This window comes from Symphalangus syndactylus, chromosome 3 (genome assembly GCF_028878055.3).
Source record: "Symphalangus syndactylus isolate Jambi chromosome 3, NHGRI_mSymSyn1-v2.1_pri, whole genome shotgun sequence".
Lineage (NCBI taxonomy): Eukaryota > Metazoa > Chordata > Mammalia > Primates > Hylobatidae > Symphalangus > Symphalangus syndactylus.
Genome location: NC_072425.2, coordinates 141,798,021 through 141,825,353, shown reverse-complemented (window position 1 = coordinate 141,825,353; position 27,333 = coordinate 141,798,021). Strand labels below are relative to the sequence as shown.

At 47.6% G+C, this 27,333-nt stretch overlaps 1 protein-coding gene across 3 annotated transcripts; it reads left to right on the top strand.

Annotated features, from left to right (window-relative positions):
• The first annotated feature begins 11,521 nt into the window (after positions 1 to 11,521).
• ROBO4 (roundabout guidance receptor 4) lies at positions 11,522 to 26,315 on the top strand. Of its 3 annotated transcripts, none has more exons than XM_055273601.2 (18): positions 11,524 to 12,787; positions 13,275 to 13,604; positions 13,864 to 14,021; positions 14,217 to 14,337; positions 14,622 to 14,749; positions 14,849 to 15,077; positions 15,339 to 15,451; positions 16,164 to 16,332; positions 16,488 to 16,673; positions 16,803 to 16,845; positions 18,737 to 18,873; positions 18,977 to 19,240; positions 22,706 to 22,813; positions 23,035 to 23,176; positions 23,320 to 23,556; positions 23,701 to 24,059; positions 25,290 to 25,496; positions 25,624 to 26,315. In XM_055273601.2, exons 1-18 carry the CDS (start codon positions 12,718 to 12,720, stop codon positions 25,644 to 25,646), a joined length of 3,024 nt encoding a protein of 1,007 aa, XP_055129576.1. In that variant the 5' UTR covers positions 11,524 to 12,717; the 3' UTR covers positions 25,647 to 26,315. The 3 variants fall into 3 exon arrangements, with proteins under 3 accessions (XP_063491666.1, XP_055129576.1, XP_055129574.1); XM_055273599.2 differs by having other exon boundaries at positions 11,526 to 12,114; XM_063635596.1 differs by lacking the exons at positions 25,290 to 25,496; positions 25,624 to 26,315 and adding an exon at positions 24,664 to 25,283 and having other exon boundaries at positions 11,522 to 12,114.
• The last annotated feature ends 1,018 nt before the right edge of the window (positions 26,316 to 27,333 follow it).

The window sequence follows — 27,333 nt, the reverse complement described above, 5'->3', positions numbered from 1 at the left end:
ACTGCTCAATGAAACAAAAGAGGACACAAACAAATGGAAGAACATTCCATGCTCATGTGTAGGAAGAATCAATATCGTGAAAATGGCCATACTGCCCAAGGTAATTTATAGATTCGGTGCCATCTCCATCAAGCCACAAATGACTTTCTTTGCAGAATTGGAAAAAATTATTTTAAAGTTCATATGGAACCTTTTTTTTTATTATACATTAGGTTTTAGGGTACATGTGCACAATGTGCAGGTTTGTTACATATGTACCTAAAAAGAGCCTGCATCGCCAAGTCAATCCTAAGCCAAAAGAACAAAGCTGGAGGCATCACGCTACCTGACTTCAAACTATACTACAAGGCTACAGTAACCAAAACAGCATGGTACTGATAGCAAAACAGAGATATCGACCAATGGAACAGAACAGAGCCCTCAGAAATAATGCCGCATATCTACAACTATTTGACCTTTGACAAACCTGACAAAAACAAGAAATGGGGAAAGGATTGCCTATTTATTAAATGGTGCTGGGAAGACTGGCTAACCATATGTAGAAAGCGGAAACTGGATCCCTTCCTTACACCTTGTACAAAAATTAATTCAAGATGGATTAAAGACTTACATGTTAGACCTGAAACCATAAAAACCCTAGAAGAAAACCTAGGCAATACCATTCAGAACATAGGCATGGGCAAGGACTTCATGTCTAAAACACCAAAAGCAATGGCAACAAAAGCCAAAATTGACAAATGGGATCTAATTAAACTAAAGGGCTTCTGCACAGCAAAAGAAACCACCATCAGAGTGAACAGGCAACCTACAAAATGGGAGAAAATTTTTGAAATCTACTCATCTGACAAAGGGCTAATATCCAGAATCTACAATGAACTCAAACAAATTTACAAGAAAAAAACAAACAACCCCATCAACAAGTGGGTGAAGGATATGAACAGACACTTCTCAAAAGAAGACATTTATGCAGCCAACAGACACATGAAAAAATGCTCATCATCACTGGCCATCAGAGAAATGCAAGTCAAAACCACAATGAGATACCATCTCACACCAGTTAGAATGGCCATCATTAAAAAGTCAGGAAACAACAGGTGCTGGAGAGGATGTGGAGAAATAGGAACAGTTTTACACTGTTGGTGGGACTGTAAACTAGTTCAACCATTGTGGAAGTCAGTGTGGCGATTCCTCAGGGATCTAGAACTAGAAATACCATTTGACCCAGCTATCCCATTACTGGGTATATACCCAAAGGACTATAAATCATGCTGCTATAAAGACACATGCACACGTATGTTTACTGCAGCACTATTCACAACAGCAAAGACTTGGAATCAACCCAAATGTCCAACAATAATAGACTGGATTAAGAAAATGTGACACATATACACCATGGAATACTATGCAGCCATACAAAATGATGAGTTCATGTCCTTTGTAGGGACATGGATGAATCTGGAAACCATCATTCTCAGCAAACTATTGCAAGGACAAAAAACCAAACACCGCATGTTCTCACTCATAGGTGAGAATTGAACAATGAGAACACATGGACACAGGAAGGGGAACATCACACACTGGAGCATATTGTGGGGTGGGGAGCGGGGGAAGGGGTAGCATTAGGAGATATACCTAATGCTAAATGACGAGTTAATGGGTGCAGCACACCAACATGGCACATGTATACATATGTAACAAACCTGCACATTGTGCACATGTACCCTAAAACTTAAAGTATAATAAAAACCATATAGAGAAATAGTATAAAAATAAAAACAAATAAATTAATTAAGTAGGGGTTTATGGAGGTCCGGTAATTAATGGAGTTTTAGCTCAGGTTTGACTTACAGTGTGTCCAGTGGGTTCCCGAACTCATCCTGTGGTCATTTCCCCAGTGCCAGAATGAATAATTGGCATAGACATACTGGCAGAACCCCCACATTGGCTTCCTGACTATTAGGGTGAAGGTTATTATGGTGAGAAAGGCCAATTGGAAGCCATTAAAGCTGCCTCTACCTAGAAATATAGTAAATCAAAAGCAATATTGCATCACTGGATGAATTGTGGAGATTAGTGCCACCATCAAGGACTTGAAATATGCAGGGTGGTGACTCCCATCACATTCTCATTCAACTCTCCTATTTGACCTGTACAGAAGACAGATGGATCTTGGAGAATGACAGGGGATTATTGTAAGCTTGACCAAGTGGTAACTCCAGTTGCAGCTGCTGTACCAGATGTGGTTTCATTGCTTGAGCAAATTGACACATTTCCTAGTACCTGGTATGCAGCCATTGATTTGGCAAATGCCTTTTTCTTCATTCCTGTCCATAAGGCCCACCAGAAACAATTTGTCTTAAGCTGACAAGGCCAGCAATATACCTTTACTGTCCTGCCTCAGGGGTATATCAACTCTCTGGCTTTGTGTCATAATCTTGTTCAAAGAGAGCTTGATTGATCTTCCCTTCCACAAGATAACACACTGGTCCATTACATTCATGACATTATGCTGACTGGATCCAGTGAGTGAAAAGTAGCAAACACACTGGACTTATTGGTGAAAGATTTGCAGGCCAGAGGATGGGAAATAAATCTGACTAAAATACACGGACCTTCTACCTCAGTAAATTTCTAGAGGCCCCGTGGTGTGGTGCCTGTCGAGAGATTCCCTCTAAGGTGAAGGATAAATTGCTGAATTTGGCCCCCCTACAACCAAGAAAGAGGCACAACGCCTAGTGGGCCTATTTGGATTATGGAGGCAACACATTCCTCGTTTGGGTGTGTTACCCCGGCCCATTTATCAAGTGACCCAAAAGGCTGCCAGTTTTGGGTGGGGTCCAGAACAAGAAAAGGTTCTGCTGTGCAAGCTGCTCTGCCACTTGGGCCATATGACCCCGCAGATCCTGTGGTGCTTGAGGTGTCAGTGGCAAATAAAGATGTTGTTTGGAACCTTTGGCAGGCCCCTATAGGTGAATCACAGCAGGGGCCTCTAGGATTTTGAAGCAAGGCCCTGCCATCTTCTGCAGATGACTCTCCTTTTGAGAGACAGCTCTTGGCTTGTTACTGGGCTTTGGTGGAAACTGAACATTTGACTATGTGTCATTAAGTTACCATGCCACCTGAACTGCCTATCATGAACTGGGTGCTTTCTAACCCATCTAGCCATAGAGTGGGTCATGCACAGCAGTATTCCAAAATCAAATGGAAGTGGTACATACGTGATCAAGCTGGAGCAGGTCCTGAAGGCACAAGTAAGTTACATGAAACTCCTGCCACCCTGCCTTCTCTTCCCCAGCTTGCTCCAATGGCTTCATGGGGAGTTCCCTATCCTCAGTTGACACAGGAAGAGAAGACTAGGGCCTGGTTCACAGATGGTTCTGCGTAATATGCAGGCACCACCCGAAAGTGGACAGCTGCAGCACAGCCCCTTTCCAGGACATCCCTGAAGGATAGCAGTGAAGGGAAATATTCCTAGTGGGCAGAACTTCGAGCAGTGCACCTGGCTGTGCACTTTGCATGGAAGGAGAAATGGCCAGGTGTGCAAATATATGCTGATTCATGAGCTGTAGACAATAGTTGGGCTGTATGGTTAGGGACTTGGAAGAAGCATGATTGGGAAATTGGTGACAAAGAATTTTGGGGAAGAGGTATGTGGATGGACCTCTCTGAGGGGTAAAAAAACTGAAGATATTTGTATCCCATGTGAGTGCTCACCAACAGGTGAACTCAGCAGAGTAAGATTTTTAATAATCAAGTGGATAGGATGACCCATTCTGTGGACACCACTCAGCCTCTTTCCCCAGCCACCCATCATCACCCAATGGGCCTATGAACAAAGTAGCCATGGTGGCAGGGATGGAGATTATGCATGGGCTCAGTAACATGGACTGCCACTCACCAAGGCTGACCTGGCTACAGCCACTGCTGAGTGCCCAATTTGCCAGCAGCAGAGACCAACACTGAGACCTCCATATGGCACCATTCCTCAGGGTGATCGGCCAGCTACCTGGTGGCAGGTTGATTATACTGGACTTCTTCCATCATGTAAAGGGCAGAGGTTTGTCCTCACTGGAATAGACGCTTATTCTGGATATGGGTTTGCCTATCCTGCATGCAATGCCTCTGCCAAGTCTACCATCCGTGGACTCATGGAATGCCTTATCCATCATCATGGCATTCCACATAGCATTGCCTCTGACCAAGGCACTCACTTTACATCTAAAGAAGTGCAGCAGTGGGCTCATGCTCATGGAATTCACTAATCTTACCATGTTCCCCATCATCCTGAAGCAGCTGCATTGATAGAACAGTGGAATGGCCTTTTGAAGTCACAATTACAACACCAACTAGGTGACAATACTTTGCAGGGCTGGGGCAAAGTTCTCCAGAAAGCTGTGTATGCTCTGAACCAGTGTCCAATATATGGTACTGTTTCTCCCATAGCCAGGATTAATGGGTCCAGGAATCAGGGGTGGGTGCAGAAGTGGCACCACTCACCATCACCCCTAATGACCCACTAGCAAAATTTTGCTTCCTGTTCCCATGACATTAAGTTATGCTGGCCTAGAAGTCTTAGTTCCAGAAGGAGGAACACTGCCACCAGGAGACACAACAACGATTTCATTAACATGGAAGTTAAGATTGCCACCTGGACACTTTGGGTTCCTCCTACCTTTAAGCCAACAGGGTGAGAAGGGAGTTACAGTTTTGGTTGGGGAGACTGACCCTGACTTTCAAGATGAAATCAGTCTACTACTCCACAACGGAGGTAAGGAAGAGTATGCATGGAATACAGGAGATCCATTAGGGCATCTCTTAGTACTACCATGCCCTGTGATTAAGGTCAATGGGAAACTACAACAGCCCGATCCAAGCAGGACTACAAATGGCCCAGACCCTTCAGGAATGAAGTTTTGGGTCACTCCATCAGGAAAAAAACCACAACCTGCTGAGGTGCTTGCTGAAGGCAAAGGGAATACAAAATGGTAGTAGAAGGCAGTCATCAATACCAGCTAGGACCACATGACCAGCTGCAGAAACAAGGACTATAATTGTCATGTACTTCTTTTGTTAAAAACATGTTTGTGCATGTATAAACTTGTACTAAGAAAACATCTTCATTTTATTTCCTTTTTTAAAAATCATGTGACATAAAATTTATTGGCTTCATATCAGCATTTAAGTATTGTTAACTTTATGTAATAGCATTTGGGTTGGGGATTGGTGCATTTCCAGTTGTACAACTGAGAGTTGTATTATGTTAGGCATAATTATGACCTTATTATTGTCTTTATTTGAAGATTATATATGATCTCAGGAGATGTGGTTGGATTCAAGTTGACAAGGGGTGGACTTGTGATGGTTAATACTGAGTGTCAATTTGATTGGCTTGAAGGATGCAAAGTATTGTTCCTGGGTGTTTATGTGAGGGTGTTGCCAAAGGAGATTAATATTTGAATCAGTGGTCTGGGAAAGGAAGATCCATCCTTAATCTGGGTGAGCACAATCTAATCAACTGCCAGTGTGGCCAGAATAAAAACCAGGCAGAAGAACAGGGATAAACTAGACTGGCTTAGCCTCCCAGCCTACATCTTTCTCCCATGTTGGATGCTTCCTGCCTTAGAACATCAGACTCCAAGTTCTTCAGCTTTGGGACTCAGACTGGCTTCCTTGCTCCTCAGCTTGCAGATGGCCTATTTTGGGACCTTGTGATTGTGTGAATTAATACTCCTTAACAAACTCCCATATATATATATACACATACATACATATATCTACATCTATACATATACATATATGTATATGTGAATCTATACATATACATATATGTATATGTGAATCTATACATATACATATATGTATATGTGAATCTATACATATATGTATATGTGAATCTATCCATATATGTATATGTGAATCTATCCATATACATATATATACATCTATACATATATACATATATATAATCTATACATATATACATATATATACATCTATACATATATACATATATATATACATCTATACATATATATATATATATATACATCTATACATATATATATATATATATATATATCCTATTAGTTCTGTCTCTCTGGAGAACCCTGACCAATACAGTCACTATATAATGATAACATTTCAAATAGCAAACAAGAGGATATAACAACTCTAACTATATTTGCACCCAACACTGGAGCACCCAAATATATAAAGCAAATATTATTAGAGCTAAAGACAGAGATAGAAAACAAAAGCAATAGACTTTAACACCTCACTTTCGGAATTGGACAGATCTCCCAGACAGAAAATTAAAAAGGGAACATTGGACTTAATCTGCACTATAGACCAAATGGACCTAACAGAATATTTACAGAACATTTCATCCAATGGCTACAGAATACACACCCTTCTCCTGAGCATGAAGATCATTCTCAAGGATATACCGCATGCTAAGCCACAAAACAAGTCTTAAAAATCCAAAAGCATTGAAATAACATCAAATATCTTCTTTGACCACAATGTAATAAAACTAGAAATCAACATGAGATTTGGAGCAGATGAACATCCAAACTATATCATGAGAGAACGAAATTAGTTTGAAAACTTAGGCAAAATGGAAAATTGTCCAGAAAAATGTATCATACTAAAACTGACTCAAAAAGAATTAAAATATTGAATAGTCTTGTTATTATTAAAGAAATTGTGACAGAAAAAAGTTAAAATCATCGTATTTAAAAAATCAGCTTAAATGTTTTTTCAGGAGAGTTCTACCAAACATTCAAGCAACAGATATTTTCCATTATATATAAAATATTGCAGGAAATTTTAAAAGTGTGAATACTTTTGAACTCATCCTATGAGATTGGTGAAACGCTGATATCAAAATGAAACAAGGAAAGTAAGAGGAAAAAAATTATAGGTCAATTTCATGAACATAGATGCAAACCATTCTAAACAAAATATAAGCAAGTGAATCCAAGAATGTTTAAAAGGGGTATCTATCATGACCAAACTCTATTTTTCTCAGGAATGCAAGAATAATTTAACATTAGCAAATTCATAAATATCATTTGCCACATTAGCAGATTAAAGGAGACAAACTATCTCAATAGATGCCCAAAAAAGCGTTTGTAAACGTTAATACTTAATTATGATTAAGATCTCTTAACAAACTACAAGTAAAGGAAACTTGTAAAACCTGATAAATAGTATCCATAAAAGCTAACAACAAATATCATTCTTAATGGTGAAACACAAGAAATATTGTTTTTAAAATGAAGAAGTAAATAAAGATGCAATCACTTCTATTCAACACTGTACCGGTAAAGTGAGAAAAAGAAATAACAATATAAAGTTTGGAAATAAAAAACCAAAACTGTCACATATTCAGATTTTATGACTTTCTACATAGAAAATTCAAAAGAATCTACAAGCCATTATTTCTAATATCAGGATATCTCAGTTCTTTATTGCTCTGTAACAAACCACCTGAATATTGCATGACTTAATAGCGTATCATTTGTTTGCAGTTCTTTGTGTCAGCAATTTGCCTACTCAGGTGGGCAATTCATTTGCTGGTGCTACCTGTGGTCACTATATTATCTAGGGATTTGAACTGGAGCTCGATGCCTTAGATAGCCTCATTCACACGTCTAGTGATTGATGCTGGCTGTTGGCTAAAAGAGTTCATCTCTGCTCTATGTGGCTAACCCAAGCTTCTTCACATGGTCATCTTAGGAAGTGTTTCAATAGGGAAAAGCAGAAGCCACAAATCTTCTTAAGGCTTAGTCTTGGAAGTTCTGTGGTATCACTTCTACTCTATTCTGTGGGCCAAAGCAATTCACAAGGCCAGCCCAGCTGCAGGGGGCTGGGAAATAGATTTTATTCTTCATGAGCTAGGAAAAAAGCATTGTAAATGGATATGCATCAGGATGGTAGGGATTATTCAGCTATCTTTACAGATAATCTGCAACACAATGTTTAACAAGTATGGTAAGAATACATTTAGCAAAATATGTGTAAAATCTATATAGTGCGAATTATAAAACTTTATTAAAATACATTGTAGAAGATCTAAATTTAAAAAGAGGTATACATGTTCCTGAATATGAAGACTTAAATGTTAGTTCTTTCTATAGATTCAAACAATTCCAATAAAAATTCACAATATTTTCAAAGAACTTAACAAGCAGAAGACCCAAGAATAGCCAAGATACTCCTGAAACAGAAAGGAGGGAGGAGAAACACCCTACCAGATAGCAAAACTTATTATATAGCTCTAGTAATAGAGAAAGTGTGGTATTCATGCAAGAATAGACAATAGGTTAATGAAACAAGCTATGTATACATGAACATTTGATGTATGAATGAATCATAGCAGGTCACTGGGATTAAGCAATGAATAGGGCTGGGATGATAGGCTACCATCTGAAAAAAATATATCCCTACCTCAAGCCATATAAAATAATCAATTAGCGATAGTTCAAAAATTGTAATGTAAAATGTTTAAGCTTTTAGAAGAAAATATGGAATAATATATTTACTTTAGTGTAGAAGTTTTCTTTAAAAGTAGAAAGAATACACTAAACATAAAAATAAATATTAATAACTTTACAGTAAAATTAACAACTTCTGTTATATCACAAAGAAATAAAATATGAGATCAAACTTGTTTTTGCAACATCTTTAATCCACAGAGAATTTTTACCCAGGATACATAAAAACTCCTAAGAGTTATTGAGAAAAAGACAAATAAGCAATAGAAAAGTGGGCAAAAGGTAAAAGTAGATATTTCCCAAAAGATAAAACCTAAACTGTGAGTAAACCCTTGAAAAGATGCTCAGCTTCATTATTTTTTAACCAGGCAATGCAAATTAAACAACTATAAAATACCATTTCTTCTAGTAAACTGGCAAAAGCTAAGAAGTCCACCAACTGCTCTGAGGACGTGGCTCAAGGACATTGGTATGATTGACTTGGAAAACAACCTGCTAATTTCATCAAAAGTGGAATATTTGTACATCTCAAGACCCAGATATTCTACTCCTAGGTTTATTTTCTAGAGAAACTCTTAAATAGTTATACTAGGGGACATATAAAATAAAGATTCAGAGCAGCACTGTTTATAATAGAAAAAGAACCACTTGATATACTACAAAGACACTCCTCTGCAAAGAATCATTGCATGTCCTTTCTTCCCAACAGCACCCAATTTTGAGTGAAGTCTCACTTCCCTGGACCCTCCTCGAAATCACCCAATCAAAGCCCAAATCCTAGAATAGGTTCTTTCTAACAGCTCTCTTACTGAGACATTACATAGTTCTCCATGGCATGCACTCTCTCAAGCTACAAGGAGTAAATCAACTTGTTCAACAATAGGTATGTTCCTGATGGTCTTTGACTGGAGGGCATTGACAGGGTGAACACAAAGCACAGTAGCTGATATCCCCTTCTTCCTGGACATGTGAGCAAATGGTTAAATATTGATGTCAGCAGCCCTTGAAATCTCCAACTGGGCAATGTTTAACCTAGGTGTGACTCGTAGTCATTGGTGTCGAGAAAGTTAAGAAAATGTAGGGTTGAGAGTATTCGATGTGATTTTAGATTCCAAGCACCTAAAATCACCCACGATGTTGATGGGATCAAAAACTAGGGAATAGATGCTGTCCAGTGAAGTGGACTTAGGGTGAGTTTTCCAGCCAGCTAAAAAGAAGTCATTACTGTCTTCTCTCGGCTCAATTTCCCTCCAGCTGTTGGCATCTTGGAAAAAACATGAGAATTTATAGATTGAGACCAAGCAGACTCAAGCAAAAAAGGGGAAAAAACAAGAAGGCAAAAAGTGTGAGTCTCAAATCCAAAAAGAGTATCAAGGGGCAGCTGGGACTGGCTATGGCTGTGTTGGTCAGGCATGCTGATCCCAGAACACTCAAAGGACAAGTAACACATATCTAGTGTTTTCAAAGAACTTCCATGTCCATTGTCTGTAAACCTCATGCGGACATTTTAGAGATGAGAGAAGTGGGTCTCAGAGAGGTTATGTGACTTACTCAAGATCTCTCTGCCAATAAGAGGTGGAAGCAGGATCTCAACCTCAGTGTAACTGACTCCAAATCCCACCTGAGTTTATCCCTTTTTCTCCACCAGCTTGGCCAGCAGGAGTCTCAGATTGCATCTTCAGAGATCACAGAGCAGAAAGCCAAAGAAGCCAGGAGCCAGAGGTTGAAGAGAAATTTCCTCTGGAGGTTTGCTCAGAAGGGCACCAGGTGCTTCCCCTCTCTTCTCCCTTTTACAAGCAACAAAGAGGGAGTTAGAATACACAAAACACTAGAACTAGGGGTGAAGGAAGGCACTGCTTAAACTGGTCACCAGGACTGCGCGTCACCAGAGCCCCAGAACAGAGCTTCCCTGAAATAGCAATTGGAGGCGGCTCCCACCAAGCCACATCATCCCCATGACTCATGCAGTCGGCTCTTCCTTAGTTTGTGGAAATGAGACAATGAGGATGCGGATGCACCAGGTTGCTGGAAATGAGCCCTGCAGTCTCTGGGAGCCATCCAGACATACCCTACTGTTGGGAAGTCTCCTCGGCCACCACCACATGTCACTCTGAGTGCCCTGGAAAAAAAGTTCTAGTGTCCTGCAGGAACAACTGAGGAATCTGCCTCTCCAATCACCTTCAGGTGTTAGCACCTAGCTCTCCAGAACCTGGGAGTAGGGCGAGGCTGTGCTGAAGGTGACAAGGTAGGAACTATTATTACTATTTCCATTTTACAGAGAAGGAAACTGACTTGCCCAAGGTCTCCACAGAAGCTTATTTCATCCATCTCTGAGCTGAATATGGACACATCCTGTGGGAATCTCCCAGCTCGTCCCAGACGCTCTGAGTCCTTCCTGTCTCCCACCCTATCCCACCTCCTGGTCCATCTGCCCTGGGGAAATGGACCAGGGCGTTACAATCCACGCCTGCTCCACTTCACTCAGCCTCCCCAACCTGCAGCCCCACTGCCTTCTGTCCTCAGCTTCTTACTGTGTCCTGAGACTCCTAGGGTTTTCATTCCTCTCTAGCAGGTGGCAAAGGGATAAGGATTGGGATCCAGGGATAAGATTTAAATAGAGGATTAAGGCCCTGATTGGAGTTATGGTTAGTGTAAGGATACACCCACAGAATTTGGGGTAGGAATTGGGACCAGAGAACAGAATTTAGGATTTCAGAATTAGAGGTGCTAAGGGTAGTGACATTCTGTTCTCTGGCCCCAATTCCTATCCTTCCAGCTCTGCCGCTCTATGACTTTCACTCTGCCTATTCTTTGGCCTCTGCAAACTCCCCAGTTTGTAGAGACCATGGTGTTTCCTTGCTCCAATTCTGTCTTTGTCAGTCTTGGTCTGAGTTTGAGAGGAAAGAGGAGGAGTGAAGGAGCCTTCTACTTGACAGGCTGTTAGGCTGTGGCTGGCACGGAAGCCAGGATGGGAAGGGGGAGGAAGGGAGGGCGTCAGCTGGGTTAGGGGCCCTGCAGAGAAGCCGGCCAGGAACAACTGGGAACAAAGGCTGGATACTCTTCCGCTGAGCCCCAGAGCCTGGTCTTGGCCTTCCGGGAACAGCTCCAGGAAATGGCTGAGATTCCAGATTTGGAAGGAAGAGACCGGTAAACACGAGCTGGGATCTGAGAGGGGAGTGTGGCCTCTGTCTAGGTTGTGAGGGAAAGGGGGCAGTGGGCAAGAGCTGACATTGTAGGCTCAAAACCTGCAAGGCCTGCCTGCCACAGATATGGACACAGGGTCTCGGGACTGGAAAGACTCTTAAAAGGTCTTTTACTCCAACCACCTTTCCAGGGCCTGAAAAATACTCCTGCCGAGGATCCTCCAATAGTTTCAGTGATGGGATGGGCCTAAAAATAAATACACAGTGTTGGCTCAGCTTTGTGGATCACTCATAATGAGTCAGGCACTGGATGCCAGTGGTTTTATGCTTTACGTGTTTCATCATTACTTTATCCCTCAAGGTAGGAACTACTATTATTATTTCCATTTTACAGAGAAGGAAACTGACTTGCCCAAGGTCTCCACAGAAGCTTATTTCATCCATCTCTGAGCTGAATATGGACACACCCTGTGGTAACCTCCCAGCTTGTCCCAGACTCTCTGAGTCCTTCCTGTCTCCCACCCTACCCCACCTCCTGGTCCATCTGCCCTGGGGAAATGGACCAGGGCGTTACAATCCACCCCTGCTCCACTTCACTCAGCCTCCCCAACCTGCAGCCCCACTGCCCTCTGTCCTCAGCTTCTTGCTGTGTCCTGAGACTCCTGGGGTTTTCATTCCTCTCTAGCAGGTGGCAAAGGGATAAGGATTGGGATCCAGGGATAAGATTTAAATAGAGGATTAAGGCTCTGATTGGAGTTATGGTTAGTGTAGGGATACCCTGTAAGAAATCCCCGACTAGATCATGAGATAAAGCTTAGCGCTGAAGTTAGGGTCGGGGGTTATAGCTAAAGGGTCGAGGTCAGAGAGTTTCTCGCCTCTGGTCTCCTCCCAGTTCTCCAAGTCACTGAGGGCCAGGCAGGAAGCATCGGTTTCCTCAAAGCCGCTTCCCTCCTGGGGCAGAGTCTCGGTCACAAACAACCACCACCAGCCCACCCCGCCCCTCCTTCCCTCTTCCCTGTGAGCTCAGAGCAGCAGGACAAAGTGCTCGGGACAAGGACAAAGGGCTGAGAGTAGCCATGGGCTCTGGAGGAGAGAGCCTCCGGGGGGGCAGGTGTTCCTTGTCTCTGCTGCTCCTGCTCATCATGGGTGAGTTGCTCTCCCTCTCCCGGCCCATGCTCCCTCCATCCAAGGCCTGCTCAGGGCAGAGGAGGCCTGCTGACCGCTTGCTTCCCTTTTGCAGTGGGGGGACCAGAGATGAGGAGGATGATGATGATGATGATGATTAGTGTGTGTTAAGTGTATGTGTGTTTGTGCATGTGTGCACACAACAGAGAGAGAAGAGAAAGAGAGAGAGAGAAAGAAAGAAAGAAAGAAAGAAAGAAAGCAAGCAAGCAAGCAAGCAAGCAAGCGAGCGAGAGAGAGCGCGAACATGCTGTGCGAGCCCTGGCCTGGATGCCGTGCATGCTGGCCCTCTCTCCTCCTAGCTAGCTTGTTCTTTGGGAGGCAAACTTTAGTAATTCAGATTACAGGTTTTATGGCAAACTTGCCCACAAGAGAAGACAGATAAGGGGTGGGCCAGGAATTTGGGGTGTTGCTGGTGATCAGACCGGGCTCTGCTCCCTTTCCCTCCCAGGAGGCATGGCTCAGGACTCTCCGCCCCAGATCCTAGTCCACCCCCAGGACCAGCTGTTCCAGGGCCCTGGCCCTGCCAGGATGAGCTGCCGAGCCTCAGGCCAGCCACCTCCCACCATCCGCTGGCTGCTAAACGGGCAGCCCCTGAGCATGGTGACCCCAGACCCACACCACCTCCTGCCTGATGGGACCCTTCTGCTGCTGCAGCCCCCTGCCCGGGGACATGCCCACGATGGCCAGGCCCTGTCCACAGACCTGGGTATCTACACGTGTGAGGCCAGCAACCGGCTTGGCACAGCAGTCAGCAGAGGCGCTCGGCTGTCTGTGGCTGGTGAGGCCTGGGAGGGGAGCTTCAGGGTGGGGCAAACCTGGGTGGCGACATGAGTTGAATGTTCAGGGGAACATCTGAGAGGTCAGTGGGATACCTGTGAGCAGAGGCCTGGGCTGGAAGGCTTGGGAGGGCAAGCTGGGCTGGGGCTGGTCCGAAGTGGGAGGCCAGGAAGGTGGGCAAAGCAGAAGGGGGCAAGAGTGATAAGGGAGGGAGAAGAGGCCGGGGCCCTGCTCCGTGTCACCTTCCATCCTCCCCACAGTCCTCCGGGAGGATTTCCAGATCCAGCCTCAGGACATGGTGGCTGTGGTGGGTGAGCAGGTAACTCTGGAATGTGGGCCACCCTGGGGCCATCCAGAGCCCACAATCTCATGGTGGAAAGATGGGAAACCCCTGGCCCTCCAGCCCGGAAGGCACACGGTAAGTGTGGCCCCCTCCCCCACACTTCATCCTGGCCTGGGCAGACCTGGGTACACTCTGAGGGACTGACCTGCTGTCCAGCCCCGCATCCTCCGGTAGAATTTGAGGAGGGGAGAGCAGGCGGGCCTCAAACTTCCCCCCAGCTCAGAGCCCCTCCCCACATAGGAGACTTCACAGTGAACCTGGCCCTGACAGGTGTCCGGGGGGTCCCTGCTGATGGCAAGAGCAGAGAAGAGTGACGCAGGGATCTACATGTGTGTGGCCACCAACAGCGCAGGACACAGGGAGAGCCGTGCAGCCCGGGTTTCCATCCAGGGTAAGGGCGGGGGTGGGCTAAAATCAGAGCCAGGCTGCAGGCTCCAGTTAGGGTGGTGTGTGCTGGTTTGGGCTGGGGTTAGGGTATGTGGGGTCAGGGTCAAAGTGCTGGGGGTCTCATGTAGCGGGAGGCTCCCCCCTGCTCGAGTAGAAATCGGAATGCTGAAGACCTGGAGACTCTGGGAGTTTGGGTTCCCTGGGGTTCTCCCTGGCTGAGGGATGTTCCACGCCTCAGTTCTGTGACTCGGGCCTGTAAGCCCCAGCCCAGCCCTACCCTCCCCACAGAGCCCCAGGACTACACGGAGCCTGTGGAGCTTCTGGCTGTGCGAATTCAGCTGGAAAATGTGACACTGCTGAACCCGGATCCCGCAAAGGGCCCCAAGCCTGGACCAGCGGTGTGGCTCAGCTGGAAGGTGAAGGCCAGGTGCTAAGGGTGAAAGCCAATCCAGAGCTCGAGAGAGGGCGTTCCTGAGCTCTCTGACCCCTCACCCTTCCTCGAAACTCCTTCCCAGGTGAGCGGCCCTGCTGCACCTGCCCAGTCTTACACGGCCTTGTTCAGGACCCAGACTGCCCCGGGAGGCCAGGGAGCTCCGTGGGCAGAGGAACTGCTGGCCGGCTGGCAGAGTGCAGAGCTTGGAGGCCTCCACTGGGGCCAAGACTACGAGTTCAAAGTGAGACCATCCTCTGGCCGGGCTAGAGGCCCTGACAGCAACGTGCTGCTCCTGAGGCTGCCGGAAAAAGGTCAGGGCCTGATCCCTTCAGAACCCAACAATATCCTCTCTGGCTCCTTCTTATTTGGGGGCGCCTGGACTGTTCTGCTTCACTCTTGGGGGGAGATTATGGGTCCTACCCTGGGACTCCCTTCTGCCCTGGCCAGGACAGCAGAGCTTCAAGAGGCTTCTTGTCTCCTTGGTGGGGTTCTGACTCTGTTCCCCATCCCAGCTCCTTTCCCTAGACTCCTCTCCCTCAGGGCCCCTCATAGCCTCTCTTCCACCCCTCCAGTGCCCAGTGCCCCACCCCAGGAGGTGACCCTAAAACCTGGCAATGGCAGTGTCCTTGTGAGCTGGGTCCCACCACCTGCTGAAAACCACAATGGCATCATCCGTGGCTACCAGGTACCCCCCACAAGCTGACATAGCCCTTCCTAGTGCTGCCAGGACATTTCTTTTCTGTGGAGTTCTGCATACCCCTGCTCTGGGCACTGAGAAAGGTACCTGGGCAGAGAAGCAAAGGAAACCTGCTTTTGCTGAGCAAGGACCCACTGTCTGCCAGACCCTGCCAAGAACTTGACCTCCATGATCCCATCTCACCTCACAGTCTACCCTGGGGTATTATCCCCAGTTTACAGACATGGAAAGTGGGGTTAAGGCCACAGGAATAAGAAACAGAGTAGATCAAACCAGGCTGTGAGTAAGGGTGTGGTGCTCAAAGTTTGACTTCTAGAGCAGCAACATCAGCCTCACCCAGGACCTTGTTAGGAATACAAACCCTCAGATCCTTTCCCAGGCCTAATAAATCAGAAACTCAGAGATGGGCCTGGCAAACTGTGCTTTAGCAGGCCCCCCAGGTGACTTGGAAGCATGCTGTTGTTTGAGAACTGCTATGTTACATGTATTTTAGCAGATTGCTCTTGCCCTTCTACTGTTGATCTAGAGAGAGGTATCTCTCACTTGGTAGAGAGAATAGGAGAGGAACAGGAAATTGGGTGCATTCCCCAACTGGATGGTAGGGCAGAATAACCACATCCCCGGAGTCTGATCTGCAGATAAAGGGCTTAGCTTCTGGGATGGTGCCTGGGGCAGCTGTTCACTTCTGCTTGTGCCTCAGGTCTGGAGCCTGGGCAACACGTCACTGCCACCAGCCAACTGGACTGTAGTTGGTGAGCAGACCCAGCTGGAAATCGCCACCCACATGCCAGGCTCCTACTGCGTGCAAGTGGCTGCAGTCACTGGTGCTGGAGCTGGGGAGCCCAGTAGCCCTGTCTGCTTCCTTTTAGGTGAGGGCAGTGCCCACAGGCCCACCCTGCCCTTCAGCCTGCATCCCGCCTTCCTCTCTCCCTGCTCCCGCCTCACACTTCCGGCTCTTCCCCCTTGCCTGCCAGGCCCTCAATGCCTCCACTCCCCCTCCCCCTGAGCTCTGCATCCCATACAGAGCAGGCCATGGAGCGAGCCGCCCGAGAACCCAGTGGGCGTGGTCCCTGGACCCTGGAGCAGCTGAGGGCCACCTTGAAGCGGCCTGAGGTCATTGCCACCTGTGGTGTTGTGCTCTGGCTGCTGCTTCTGGGCACCGCTGTGTGTATCCAGCGCCGGCGCCGAGCTGGGGCGCACCTGGGCCCAGGTGAGAGTCTGAGGAGGACCCACATGTATACAGGCCTCCGCAGCATCCAGCCAGAATGGTGCAGGGGCTTTGGATCTCTGGCCAGGTGATCCAGCCTCTGGATTTAGCCTTCCTCCTGCCTTCTCCCAGGTCTGTACAGATATACCAGTGAGGATGCCATCCTAAAACACAGGTGAGAGGTGAAAGGGGAGGTCTGAAGTAAGGGCGGGTGGCAAGGGACAGTGGGGCTGCAACAGAGAAGAATGGAGTACTAGTCTACCTGCCAGGAAGTTTGGGACCCTCGTACATGAATCTCTCCTGTAACTCCAACTGATAGTTCATTTCTCTGTCATTAATATTCCTATCACACCACTTGACAGACTAGTAAACTGAAACTCATAAAACCTTCTAAACCCCCAATCCAGGACTCTTGTCACCCCACCTCTCCTGCTGCCTCACCCTGCTAGTGGAGAATAATCAGCATGAGATGATCAGCTCAAATGTCTCATCTTCTGTGTGCACCCATGGTCTACCAAGTAGTGCCTCTGCACTCAGTAATTCTCTCACTGAGCCATTGTGCCTGCATCATAATCCACCCACAGCCCCAGCAGAGGGTGTTCAGTGCCTACATCATAGATTCTTCCTCACTGTTCTCAAAAACGGGATCTGCCCATAGGCCCTTCTGCTTCCAGTATATTTGGCTGCCAGAATAAGTCTGCAGTTTGGGGACATCATGCTGATAGAGAACACATCCTTCTTGCTCCCGTTGTCTGAGTTTTGTACTAAGTAACTGCCTCATCTCTCTGTCTGCCTTCTTGGCTCTTTATTTCACTAGATCTCCTCTGGGAGGCTTCCCACTCCAGGTCTGCATCTCTCCGCAGAAGTTATTGAGCACCTACTATGTGCCAGCATATCCAGGCCTACAGCTGCCATTTCACTGTCAGGTCCTCAGCCCAGAGCAGGGGTCCAAGCCAGATGGTGTTGTATTCTGAGTTTTCTGAGCTCACTGGCTTCTTTCTTCCAGCTATCTCCTGGCTTTGTCTGCTCTGCCCTAAGCTTTCTGTGGCTTCCCTGGGATCTTCTGCTCTGTCCTTGAGGGAGATTCCATTCTGATCTTTGGTTCATTCATTCCTTTGGAATAGCCTCCACCTGCCAGGATCTCTCAGTATAGGCAGAGACAGGCATGAGCGGATATGAATGCAATCGTGTACTGGCCACGCAGAAGCGGGTACAAGACACATGGAGGGTGTCAATGTGGAAAAACATAGGAGAAAGAAGATTCCACATTACCCTGACAGTAAGAAGGGGATGGAGAGAAGAGCAATGAAGCAGCAAGTAATAGCCTGCTATGTCCACAGGGAAAGACAAACCATTTGTTCTGGCTCGGGTATAGGGCATGAGATGGGTCAGAGCAAAGGATATAGTTAGGGAGCTGGAAGCCAGACCAAGGAGGGTCCTGTTAGCCGTGCTAGGTACATGGGCTGTGTCGTGGTAAGTGAGGGGCCATTGAAGGTCTTATGCAGAGAAGCTCCTTGCTCAGATCCCCGTTCTTGAAGGATCACTCAGGCAGGCAGAGGCCAATGTCCATGGAGGAAGCTCCCGCTCTGCCAGCTGAGTGATCTCACATTTCCTCATATAAACTCAGACCATCAGTCTTGAGTGTGGAAGGCCTTATTGCTACCATTTTACAGATGAGAAAACTGGGGCTTAGAGAGGATATACTTACCCAAGTACAACAGATATACTTACCCAAGCTAAGCTGTGGCAGATAGAGATTGTCAAACCAAATTTGTCTTCAGGTCTTCTTTTTACCTCAGCATACATAGCTGTCTGTCATTACTACCTCCCAGCTCTGGGTGACTAGGATTTCCCCTCATCCAGGAATAGAAAGGGGTGCTGACTTTGGGGGACCAGGTCAGAGATCTCAAGGAGTCTGTGAAAAGCTGAAAAGCAGTAGTAGGGATAAAGCCAATACCACCATCTCCTTGCCCTCTTCTGCTGCCTCTGAACAGGAGGTCTTGGCCAGTAAGGTTCTCACTTCTCCCTGTTTCTCCCGGCCTCACCCCCTCCCTCCACTGCCCCAGGATGGATCACAGTGACTCCCAGTGGTTGGCAGACACTTGGCGTTCCACCTCTGGCTCTCGGGACCTGAGCAGCAGCAGCAGCCTCAGCAGTCGGCTGGGGGCGGACGCCCGAGACCCACTAGACTGTCGTCGCTCCTGTGAGCGTGCTCAGTGGGGGCAAGGGCCTAGCTGGGGGCAGTGATCTCAGGGATGGAAAGCGGGACATGCTCACCATAATTCCTCCTGTCATTTATATCACAGTGCTCTCCTGGGACTCCCGAAGCCCCGGCGTGCCCCTGCTTCCAGACACCAGCACTTTTTATGGCTCCCTCATCGCTGAGCTGCCCTCCAGTACCCCAGCCAGGCCAAGTCCCCAGGTCCCAGCTGTCAGGCGCCTCCCACCCCAGCTGGCCCAGCTCTCCAGCCCCTGTTCCAGCTCAGACAGCCTCTGCAGCCGCAGGGGACTCTCTTCTCCCCACTTGTCTCTGGCCCCTGCAGAGGCTCAGAAGGCCAAAAAGAAGCAGGGTAAGGAAGGGGAGAATAGACATAGACTGAGCTGGTGGTAGGCGGGCCCAGGAATGGGAATGTGATGGGAACAAGGCCTCAAATCCTGGAGGGGGGTGCAACCTCCACACCCTCCTTCCATTCTCCTCTCCAGGTAGATAAAAGACCTCTTTCTCCTACCACCAGAGCGCTCAGCTAGGGGTGCAATAGCCTCAGCTTTTTGCACTGTGCTCTTGTTTCAGTTTGGCTACACCAGCAGTGAGCCCTAATGCTGCATTCAATTCAACTCAGCAAACATTTAATAAGCACCACTGCATGCCAGACATGGGGAACACAAGAGACGTCAGACACAGCCCTTGACTTCTAAGGGCTCAGGGCCTGTCTAACGAAAGTGTTGACTAGCATATAAGTAATGCTAGAGCCTGGAGGAATGTGACCAGTGCTGGCACAAAGCCTCAGGGTCCCATGAGCTCATCTCCTGGTGTACTATGTACAGGTGTGCTTGGGCACCAACTCCCAACTCACTTCTCAGAGAGGAATGGCTATTTCCTTTCTGGACAGGTTTATCTCCTGACTCCCAGCTGCCTTCTTTGACTTTCCAGAGAAAAATAAGTATAGCCTCCATTTTTGATCAATTACTATATGCTAGGTGCTTTACTTATATTTATTATTTCATTTAATCCTCACAATAGATTGGCTAGCTACTATTTCTCTAATTGTACAGACAGGAAGAGGGTCAGAATGATTGAGTTACTGGTTCAAAATTCTGCAAGTAATTAGCTGCAGGACTCAAATCTGAAGGCAGGATAGTCTGCCTCTGAAGGTGATTCTGAGTCTCTCTGGAGCTCCCTCAGGAAATCCTGTTCTCTCTTTGAGTCTTTTTTCCTATTTCTGGCCTGCAGAACATTGGCCTGCACTCTACCTGCTGTCTTCTTGAGTCTTCTGTACTAATTAGTAAGACCTAACAAATGTTCTACAGCCAAGTCTTTTTTTTAAGTGGATTTAATCCAACTTTTAATAAGACAAAGATGGATTAAGATAATTAACAGCTTGTTCAATATCCAGAATTTTATGACTCTAAATATCAGCGAAGCTGGCATTCTTACCAGCTTTGCCTCAGAGCTATTGCATTATAAATCCTTGGTGGTAATGAAACACCAGCTAAAAAGAGGTTGAATAGTCTCATTTAAAAAACAGCCTTCCCGGGGAGAACTACACCAACTTTAATGGAATGGATAGCCCCTCTTAGAACAGTAATGCTACTGGAAAGAGGTGAGTGGTTTTCTACAGCCAGTTCTTAAGAAGGGTTCCAATTCTGAGATGAGGCTTCCTAGCCTGTGGTTTAGGTCCTTACTTCACTCCTTGTTTCTCCTCGCTCCAGCCCCATCTCACCACTGCCCCCAGGATAGGTCAACTGCAGCGACTCCTTGGCTGATAGACACTAGATATTCTACCTCTGTCTCCCAGGACCTGAGCAGCAGCAAGATCATGCTATGGTCTTCTCCAGAGCCATGGAGTTGATTCTACTGCTGTTTCTTCCTCTTCTAAAAGTGGCAGGCTCTCCCAGTGCCCCCCACTCTCCTTGACCTGCTTGCTCCTTTTTCTTATTATTTGGCCTTAGTTGGGGTTTCTTCTCCAGGGCTGATATCCTCACAATTACAGTCTCCTGTCTCTCATCCATCATAGCAGGTTCTTAGTTCTGCTCACTTTGCCAGATATATGCAATGAATATCCTCATTCATTCATCATTTTATTCAAACAAATATTTATTGCAAATTGACCAATGAGTTTCAACCTTTCACCTTGGTAACATTTTTCTTGTACAGTTTATTCAATTAGAATTGAAACTAAAGTCCAAGTAACTCCCAGCAACGTAGGAGGAGGGCTTTTGTTAACAGGGTCCCTTAGAGGAAGTGAAACAGGCTGGGATAAAAGTGGCCTTTTCCAGGCCTGGCTGTTTTCTTTCCCTTTCCACTCAAACCAGCCAACCAACTTGTGCTCACATTTCTGAGCTTAGTCAAGAAGCCAGGCACCAGACAAGACAAAGCTGATGATGGCAGAGTTGGTGCACCAACCCTGAAGTTGGCTCCCAGGACTACCTGGGTCATATGAAAGCTATAGAAAATCAATAAAAACCAAACAGCCAAAGTACCAAAGGAAACTTTGATGGAGGGAGTCTAGTCATTGATGAGTTTTCATCCCAAAGGATCAGAAGGTCTGGCCACTAGTACATAAATGGGGTCTTGGTCAATGCCAAAGCCTGGCTCACTTCCCCGCTCTGAAGCTGCCCATAGTGGCCCCCAGATCTCTGATACGTGACTGACTAGATAGCTCTACCCTGAGGGTCCTGCCTGGTCCCTGGTCCACCAAGAAGGGAAACCCTTTCCTATCTGGGCTTCTGATCATGGGACACTGATCTAAAGGCTGTTTCTTTTCTCCTTTATCTGATGTTCTTCAGGTTCCTGGCAGTCCTGGAAAAATCTCTTTCCTCTATTACCCTATTCCTCTCTGGCTTAAACTTAGATCCCTTTTGCATTCTGGCCTGACCAAGAAGCATGCTCACAGGTCACTGCACAGAGTTGGGGCTGTCTCTTTAGTTTCCAGCTTCTCTGTTGTGAAAGGTCACTCAGAGCCCTGTCTCTCCACTGCCCATGTGGGCCAGATGACAGCTTCCATCTTGTAGGTGACTCTTCTCACTGTGTGTTATATCCACATTTCTGATATACATTCATTCTTTCATTCAACAAAAAGTATTGAATAGCTATGGGCAGGGCATTGCCTCCCTGGGATAGACCAATACGTTTTCCCACTCTGAAGTTCCTCTTCCTATTAGCTGACTGTCTCGTGTCACAGCCGACATTGTGTGTCGATCCCTGTTTTTGTCTTACCCACTCAGCTCAACCTGACAGTCTACCCCATCTTTCAAGCGAGAGACAGTCGAGTTTCCCAGAGCAGGGCTATCCAGAGCCATGTGAGATGTTTGCAATGTAAGAAATGGAAATTAATAGATTCTGTCCAAGAAAAGAAGGAGTATTTTTCTTACTGAGCCAAAATTCATGAGAGTAGCAATGTGAGGGTATAGAGATCAGGAAGATTGGAATGAATACAGTCAAGGAAAAGAAAGTTGTTTTTTAAAGCATCTATCAAGGCCAAGAACTTGTGCAATCTGTTTTTACTTAATTGTCAAGACCATCATTCGAAGTGGTTGTTTACACGTGAAACTGAGACTCAGAAAGGTACATGGACTGCCCTGAGGTCACACAGCTAAGCTGGGCAGGTCTTTTGACTCTAAGCCTAGTGCTCCTTCTACCCTATCACAGCTGCTGGATGAAGATGGGGGTGTGGAGGGGATTCGGGGGGATTCCCCCTCTTTTCTCTGAGTTCAGGCTCGTGCAGGCTGAATTGAATAAGGCTGAAGATGGAGCCAGCAGCTGGGGTCTGAAAAGTCCATCCTGGGCCCCGCAACCACCAACCCTTTCTTTGCAGAGCTGCAGCATGCCAACAGTTCCCCACTGCTCCGGGGCAGCCACCCCTTGGAGCTCCGGGCCTGTGAGCTGGGAAATAGAGGCTCCAAGAACCTTTCCCAAAGCCCAGGTGAGAGGGGGTCCCTGAAAGGGTGAGATAGGGTATAGGGGTGCAGGGGCTCACCAGCCCAGGCCCCTCCCATGGGCTCATCCTCCTATCCCTGAGGAGGCTGATGAGGGTTTGCTGGAGTAGCAGACAGGTAGCTAAGGGGGCTGGTGGGCAGGCCGGCAGGCTGAGCTCCAGAGCAGATGGGATGCCACTGTTCTCACACCCAGGCTTCTGTTCCCCAGGAGCTGTGCCCCAAGCTCTGGTTGCCTGGCGGGCCCTGGGACCGAAACTCCTCAGCTCCTCAAAAGACCTGGTTACTCGTCCTCTCCCTCCAGCACCCCTCTTTCCTCATGAAACTCCCCCGACTCAGAGTCAACAGACCCAGTAAGAGGGCATGGGGTCGGGAAGCAGGGCTGGGAGAGCGGGGGTGTGGGGAGTGTGTGCCAGGATTGGACAGGCTGGGGAAGGGGGAAAGGACTTGAAGAGCTGTGCTAACCACCGTGCCATCACTCTCTCACCCCAATCAGGCCTCCAGTGGCACCACAGGCTCCCTCCTCCATCCTGCTGCCAGCAGCCCCCATCCCCATCCTTAGCCCCTGCAGTCCCTCTAGCCCCCAGGCCTCTTCCCTCTCTGGCCCCAGCCCAGCTTCCAGTCGCCTGTCCAGCTCTTCACTGTCATCCCTGGGGGAGGATCAAGACAGTGTGCTGACCCCTGAGGAGGTAGCCCTGTGCTTGGAACTCAGTGAGGGTGAGGAGACTCCCAGGTGAGTAGCTTGAGAGATAACCAAAGAACTACAGAAAAGCTGTAGTTCTCCACCCATTCCGCCCTTCCTCAACTGGGGCTTTTCTGCTACTACAACCTCCATCCCATCGAAACCATTGCTGTCTCACCTTTTGCCTCTCCCTAGGAACAGCATCTCTCCCATGCCAAGGGCTCCTTCACCCCCCACCACCTATGGGTACATCAGCGTCCCAACAGCCTCAGAGTTCACGGACATGGGCAGGACCGGAGGAGGGGTGGGGCCCGAGGGGGGAGTCTTGCTGTGCCCACCTCGGCCCTGCCTCACCCCCACCCCCAGCGAGGGCTCCTTAGCCAATGGTTGGGGCTCAGCCTCCGAGGACAACGCCGCCAGCGCCAGAGCCAGCCTTGTCAGCTCCTCCGATGGCTCCTTCCTCGCTGATGCCCACTTTGCCCGGGCCCTGGCAGTGGCTGTGGATAGCTTTGGTTTTGGTCTAGAGGCCAGGGAGGCAGACTGCGTCTTCACAGGTATGTGAGGTCTCCCCATCTCACTCCTCACTCATGCCCCTTGCCTTTCTAACAACCATTATCATGTCATCGTTGTTAAAACAACTAGTTTTATTGAATGATTGTTGTATCTCAGGCACTATGATAAGTGCTTTGCATACATTTAATATTGAAAGTCTATGTGGAATATTCTTTATCTCTCTTATCCTAATGAGGAAACTGTAAGTCAGATCGTTTTATTAGCTTGCCCAAGGTCACCCACAGAACAAGGACAAATTGTCCAATTCGTTTTTGTTTGTTTTTGTTTTGTTTGTTTGCCCAGGCAGTGGCATGATCTCAGCTCACAGCAACCTCTGCCTCCCAGGTTCAAGAGATTCTCCTGCCTCAGCCTCCCCAGTAGCTGGGATTACAGGCACCTACCACCACACCCAGCTAATTTTTTTGTATTTTTAGTAGAGACAGGGTTTCACCATGTTGGCCAGGCTGGTTTTGTACTCCTGACCTCAAGTGATCTGCCTGCCTCAGCCTCTCAAAGTGTTGGGATTATAGGCATGAGCCACTGAGCCTGGCCCAAATTGTCCAATTCTACAGGCAGCCAACTGTAGGTCCGTTTCCCTGCCTCTAGGACTCCCCTCTTACCCTGACTTGAGTCTCCAGGAAAGGTTGCTCCATCCTCTTCCAATCCCATCGTCCTGCTCTGTCCATGGCTGGAGCTGAGGAGCCACTGGGCTCACCTCTGACATTCCCGGCAGAGTGGGACCTTTATCTGTATGTCAGCAGAAGGTAGTACAGGGTCCTGGCTCCTTGGGTGTCCCTTCCCCACATGTACCATCAGATCCCCCATCCCCATTTTACTAACCCTAACTCTACCCTTTGCCCCCACAAAAAAAAAAAAAAAAAAAAAAAAAAAAAAAAAAAACAGGCTTGTGGTAAATGGGAGGGCAAGGATTATCCACGGCAGAAGTGCCATGATGGCAGAAGAAGAATGCCCAGGGAATGGGGATGTGAAGGGAGAGTGCAGATAGAAGGCCAGAGCTGGGCTGGGAGGAAACAGTTCAATCACTTCTCCCTAAAGAAACAAATGGATCGGGCCCCTGGGGATGTGGCCTCTGGGACTGAAGGGCTGAGTTGGGGCTAGGTTATGTTTAGGGCTGGGTACATGCCCTGAGCTGGTCCTAAGCTTTCTGTACTAAACTGGCCCCTAGGGGCTGAAGGTCAACCCCCCACAGACACCTCTACCCTCCCTGACAGATGCCTCATCACCTCCCTCCCCGCGGGATGAGATCTTCCTGACCCCCAACCTCTCCCTGCCCCTGTGGGAGTGGAGGCCGGACTGGTTGGAAGACATGGAGGTCAACCACACCCAGCGGCTGGGAAGGGGGATGCCTCCCTGGCCCCCTGACTCTCGAATCTCTTCCCAGAGAAGTCAGCTCCACTGTCCTATGCCCAAGGCTGGTGGTGAGTGTCTGTCTTCCTGGCTAATGTGTTCTTCTTGACCAGAGGGCCTCTGGGAAGAAGCCAGGAGGAAGCCTGGCACTGGGGAAGGGAGATAAGGAGCAAGGGAGATAACTCCACTGTCCTTCAGCTTCTCCTGTAGATTACTCCTGAACTGTGTCCCTGAGACTTCCTAGACGGGAATCAGAACCACTTCTGTCCACCCACAAGACCTGGGCTGTGGTGTGTGGGTCTTGGCCTGTGTTTCTCTGCAGCTGGGGTCCACCTTCCCAAGCCTCAAGAGAGTTCTCCCTCCAGGATTGTGAAAACAAATGAAAACAAAATTAGAGCAAAGATGACCTGGAGCCCTCAGGGAGCAAAACATCATCTCCACCTGACTCCTAGCCACTGCTTTCTCCTCTGTGCCATCCACGCCCACCACCAGGTCATTTTGGCCTAAGGAGCAGCCTTGTCTCCTCCTCTCACCACCCATTTGGATCACAGGAAGTGGAGGAGCCAGAGGTGCCTTTGTGAAGGACAACAGTGGCTGCTGGGAGAGGGCTGTGGAGGAAGGAGCTTCTCGGAGGCCCCTCTCAGCCTTACCTGGGCCCCTCCTCTAGAGAAGAGCTCAACTCTCTCCCAACCTCACCATGGAAAGAAAATAATTATGAATGCCACTGAGGCACTGAGGCCCTACCTCATGCCAAACAAAGGGTTCAAGGCTGGGTCTAGGGAGGATGCTGAAGGAAGGGAGGTATGAGACCATAGGTCAAAAGCCCCATCCTCGTACTGTTGTCACTATGAGCTTAAGAAATTTGATACCATAAAATGGTAAAGACTTGAGTTCTGTGAGATCATTCCCCGGAGCACCATTTTTAGGAGAGCACCTGGAGAGATGGCAAGAATTTCCTGAGTTAGGCAGGGATCAGGCATTCATTGACACTCAAGGAGTGTCACACATTTCTGTTCGCAATTAAAGGGAGAATGAGGTTCATCCACCAAATTTTAAGCAGAATATAGGAAGGGCAGTGGTGGGGAGTTTCAGGGTCTGCTGCTCCTAGCAGCTTATATTAAATCCACCTCCTCAAGATAAGCCTTAGGGATATTTATGGCTGAGGGAAGTAGGATGGCCTAAGGCATGGGGAACGGTGATTGGCTGTGGGGAAAATGAAGTAATAGGTTCATTCTGCCCAAGTGTAGTTGGAGTTCATGGCATTTCATAAGGACATACGTGTAGAAAATTGTTTTGCTGGCTGGGCACGGTGGCTCACGCCTGTAATCCCAGCACTTTGGGAGGCAGAGGTAGGCAGATCATGAGGTCAGGAGATCGAGACCATCTTGGCTAACACGGTGAAACCCTGTCTCTACTAAAATGAAAAAAAATATATATAAAAAATTAGCCGGGCATGGTGGCAGGTGCCTGTAGTCCCAGCTACTCGGGAAGCTGAGGCAGGAGAATGGTGTGAACCCAGGAGGTGGAGCTTGCAGTAAGCAGAGATTGCCCACTGCACTCCAGCCTGGGTGACAGAGAGAGGCTCGGTCTCAAAAAAAAAAAGAAAAAAGTAAAGAAAAGAAAATGGTTATGTTATGATCTGAGGGTGGAGTTTTTGGCCCTCCGATGTCAAAAGGCCACCCCTCGAGCACTTGCAGAGGCCCAGTAGAAAAGTCGGTGGTCTCGATTGGTTTGAGCTGGACAAGAGCTGTCCCAAGTTCCTGAAAAATGACTGTAGCACCCATTCTCATGGTGACCTATGAATGTGATCTATAAAGTAGCCAGTGAAGGTTGTTTCCACGTTCAGCAGCGAGACCTTCAGCTACCAAAGCCTTGTGCTCCATGGAAAAAGGGAAAAAACAAAAAGCA